Source organism: Arachis ipaensis, chromosome B02 (assembly GCF_000816755.2).
Source record: "Arachis ipaensis cultivar K30076 chromosome B02, Araip1.1, whole genome shotgun sequence".
Taxonomy (NCBI): Eukaryota; Viridiplantae; Streptophyta; class Magnoliopsida; order Fabales; family Fabaceae; genus Arachis; species Arachis ipaensis.
The window spans coordinates 87,281,420-87,285,612 of NC_029786.2; the positions used below are offsets into that span (position 1 = coordinate 87,281,420).

The 4,193-nt window shown below is 31.1% G+C and overlaps 1 protein-coding gene across 1 annotated transcript in view; it reads right to left on the reverse strand.

Moving 5' to 3' along the window:
• Positions 1-567, reverse strand: part of LOC107625609 (delta-1-pyrroline-5-carboxylate synthase) — a 14,445-nt gene extending 13,878 nt beyond the window's left edge. Inside the window, exon 1 of the mRNA XM_016328292.2 lies at positions 323-567. Within this exon, the coding sequence (XP_016183778.1) occupies positions 323-487 (165 nt within the window). The 5' untranslated portion in view covers positions 488-567. The remainder of the gene's footprint in view (positions 1-322) is intronic.

Genomic DNA, 4,193 nt, shown 5'->3' on the forward strand with positions numbered 1-4,193 from the left:
TTAACAAATTTTTCAAAAAGTGTGACTTTAATTTTAGCAACAATTTTTAAGTGTTGCTAAAGCTATTTAGTTACCATAATAACCACCAGAATTATAGATATCATAGACTCCACCAACTAATTATAATTATAACTATGCATTTGCACTTTGCAATTTACAAAATGCTAGCATGATGAATATTGATGAAATTAAACTAACTCACAAAATCCTCATATGCATACATATAGATTCAAATGAATTGAAGAAGAAGAAAAACTATAGGGAAAGGTGAGAGTAATAAGTTAATTAGAAGAACTGAAGAAGTGTATACATAGTTACATACCTTAACAATAAGACGCTTCACTTTGGTAACAAAGGTTCTAGAAGGATCCATGTTGTCCAAGTAGTCAGAATCAGAGAGTGATTGGTAGTTAAGGCCATTAGGATTGGGCAAATCAGAAGGGTTGCTACTAAGAAACAGGCTCATGCCATTTTGCAAAGGTTCCATAACCTTCTGTTTTTTGGGAGAGTTATTGAAGAGATATGTGTCAATGAAAATTGAAAAATGAAGCCACCGGTGTGAACTGTGAAGTGTGAACTACTTTGAGAGCAAAGGACCTTCCTTGGTTTTTAAAGGCACTGGATTTTTCAAGCCCTTATATTTTTCTTTTTTTTTTCCCTTTCTTTTTTACTTGAATACACATATATATATGGTAAAAAGTATTTTATTTTTACTTTTTACATTTTTTTTTACTGTTTCCCATCATTGCTTGAGAAATGAGAATCAGAACGAGTGTGATTTGATCGACTCCCTGAAGAGACACTTTGAGAGTGAATAACTAAATCTATAAGGTTGAGGTTTGTATGGTTAAATCTACCTAATAGATTAAAATTATGTTTTTAATAAAGTTTATTAGAGTGAAGTTACAGATATAGCATGCTTTTTTTAATTTTTTTTTTTATAATTTAGTTATTAGAACATAATGTTAATTAAATTATTATTTAATTTATGAAATAATTAAGATGTAACAAACATTTTTAATCAAGTTGTTTATTGCATTAAATTAAACTTTAGGTTTACCTGAACTTTAAAACATTACAGCAAAATCAGAAAAATTGTGAATCTTATTTATGAATTTGTGGCGTATGAAATCGCCGCGAAAAATATTTCGTGGTGATTCGTGAAATATCATCTTTTAAGATGTTAGTGATCATTTTTGCAACAATTTTCATAGTGTGATTTGATCGACTCCCTGAAGAGACACTTTGAGAGTGAATAACTAAATCTATAAGGTTGAGGTTTGTATGGTTAAATCTACCTAATAGATTAAAATTATGTTTTTAATAAAGTTTATTAGAGTGAAGTTACAGATATAGCATGCTTTTTTTAATTTTTTTTTTTATAATTTAGTTATTAGAAAATAATGTTAATTAAATTATTATTTAATTTATGAAATAATTAAGATGTAACAAACATTTTTAATCAAGTTGTTTATTGCATTAAATTAAACTTTAGGTTTACCTGAACTTTAAAACATTACAGCAAAATCAGAAAAATTGTGAATCTTATTTATGAATTTGTGGCGTATGAAATCGCCGCGAAAAATATTTCGTGGTGATTCGTGAAATATCATCTTTTAAGATGTTAGTGATCATTTTTGCAACAATTTTCATAGAAAACCTTTATATAACCACCACTAAATAGATAATTATATTTTTTGTTATTATTTTTAAAAAACAATTGCGACAAAATCTTCTTTTGGTTTTTCAAATAAATTACGGTGGTTTTAAATCTAAAATCGCCGCAATATACTACACGAGAATAAAAACAAAAATAAAAGATGGCATCAATTTGCATGTTTTCTCTCGTGATTACCAATTTCTATTACATCATGATTGATCAAATTTGAGAGATACTTACATTAGAATGCACTCTCAATTAGAGGTGTATATGACCTGGACCGGTGCGAAGATCAGACCTGGGCCCGAAGTATTTTGGGACATGTTGGCATGAACCTGAAGTGGTCTGAGTCTTTCCTAGAAAAAAGAGAACGAAATCTGGAAGGATAGTTAAACTGGGATTAGGTCATAGCTCTGGTCACCCGAACCCAACCCAGTGAGCATACACTTCTCAAAATTAGGGCATGCATTCACGTAATGCACAATAAAAATTGAAGGCAACTAGTGAGGCTGAGGCACAACCTTGAAGGCTAAACCCCGTCTTCTTTCCTCAGCATGTGGCCATTGAGCCACGCACCCTTGTCCCTTCACGCACGGCGGCGATGACGCCACCCTTTCCCTCTCAGCCTTCTCTCTGTTTCTCACCAGCCATTGTCACCACTCACCAGCCTCAGAGTCACCTTGGCCCGCGGAGAAGCTCCTCTATTTGACTGCTTCTAAGTGACGACTGACGATGACCCTCAACAAAGTGCGACGACATTTCTCTGCTGCCCGTGGTCATTTTCTTCTTCTCTGCCACCATTAGTCAGCCACTAGAAGCCACCACCTTTGCTCTGTTAGTCCCGCACCTCTGCTCTGCTCTTTTTGTTGTCGTCTTTTTCTCTTCTCTGACCTCTGTTATCTGATTAGGGATTTTGATTATTGGAACTTTTGATTAGAGAAGTTGATTATTGTTCTCAATTTTTATTACCAGTGATGGTAGTTTCTTTTTTTATGAAAAAAAATAATTAATGATGGTATTTTGATATTCTGATTCTTGTTCTAATTACTAGTAAATTAAATATTGCTGATTATTATTGAATCTAAAAAAATTAATTAGTTTTGAATTTTTTTTTGAATCAGATGTGTTGCTGATTATAATCTAAATTAGAATTTGAAAATATCTATTGCTGATTATTGTTGAATCTGAAAAAATTAATTTTTTGCTGAAAAATTAATTAGTTTTAATAAGTCACCCGGTTATTACTTGATATAATTGTGATCCGAATATGTATAGGTTTCATCAGATTTAAGGTCGTCTAAAAAATTGATGAAGAAGGAGTAGGCCTCTTAGATCGGCATACTGTCGGAAAAGCAACAAGTAAGAAGGCAAAGAACGAAAGATTGTGAAGTAAAGAGGCAGAGAAGGAGAAAAGCTATAATTCCCACTTGATGAAAAGTTCGTAGGGAACCTTCCTCGGCTAATTGGAGTATGAAATTGTTTCTTATTTAGTTTTACTTTTTGTTTTCTTTTTAGCTCTAGGTATATTTTTTCGATTTTTTGACGATTTAATTTCTTCTGTTAAATCGCAGCAGCACATTTTTATTTGCTTGTCATTTTTTTAATTGCTGTCTTAACTGTCACAAAATTGGCAAATAGTAGCAAATTTGAAAATAACCACTAATAAATTGTTGTTATCTGTCAAATCTCTTGTAATAATAAAAGAATAAGTTTGAGCTACTATATCATTTTTGAGAGCTATATGTTAGGTGTTTCTATAATTCTCAATAGGTATGAGAGTTATTGGCCTAAAATCTTAAATAGTTTTTTTAAGGGGTAAGTACGATTTTGGTCCCTAACGTTTAGGGCCAGAATCGAAATCGTCCCTCTTCTAATTTTGGATATAAAATCGTCCTTAATGTTTTTTTTTCGTATTAAAATCGTCATTTTTATTAAAATTTTTAATTTAATTCCTAAACTACCCCTATTCCTATTTTAATAATAAAAGTTATAAAATTAAAAAAAAAAGAAAACGCATAATGGTGTTGGTGTTGGTGGTGGTGGTGGTGGAGGAAGTAATTATGTTGGTAGTGGTGAGGGTATTTTTGTCCAAAAAAATAAAAAGGACGATTTTAATACGAAAAAAAATATTAAGGACGATTTTATATCCAAAATTAGAAGATGGACGATTTCGATTCTGACCCTAAACGTTAGGGACCAAAATCGTACTTACCCCTTTTTTTAGTGTCAAAGTTAAAGATAAAAGAAGGCTGAATAATGAATTCCTTCCATTCAACCACACTCTTCAAATTCGACGAATATCGATACGTGGTTAGTCTTCTAAAGGTAATATCAAAAAAGGAAAGAAATTTAAAATTTTAATATAGTTATTTACCGTAGATTTAAATAAAGAGCAATTTCTTAAACAAATTTGTGAATTTAAATCGTATGCAAACAAACTTCACATATAGAGAAATTGCATAGTTTTATTATATTGTTATGGTTGGATAAAAATAACTTTTAAATACAATTTTAAAAACTCAAATCCATTATT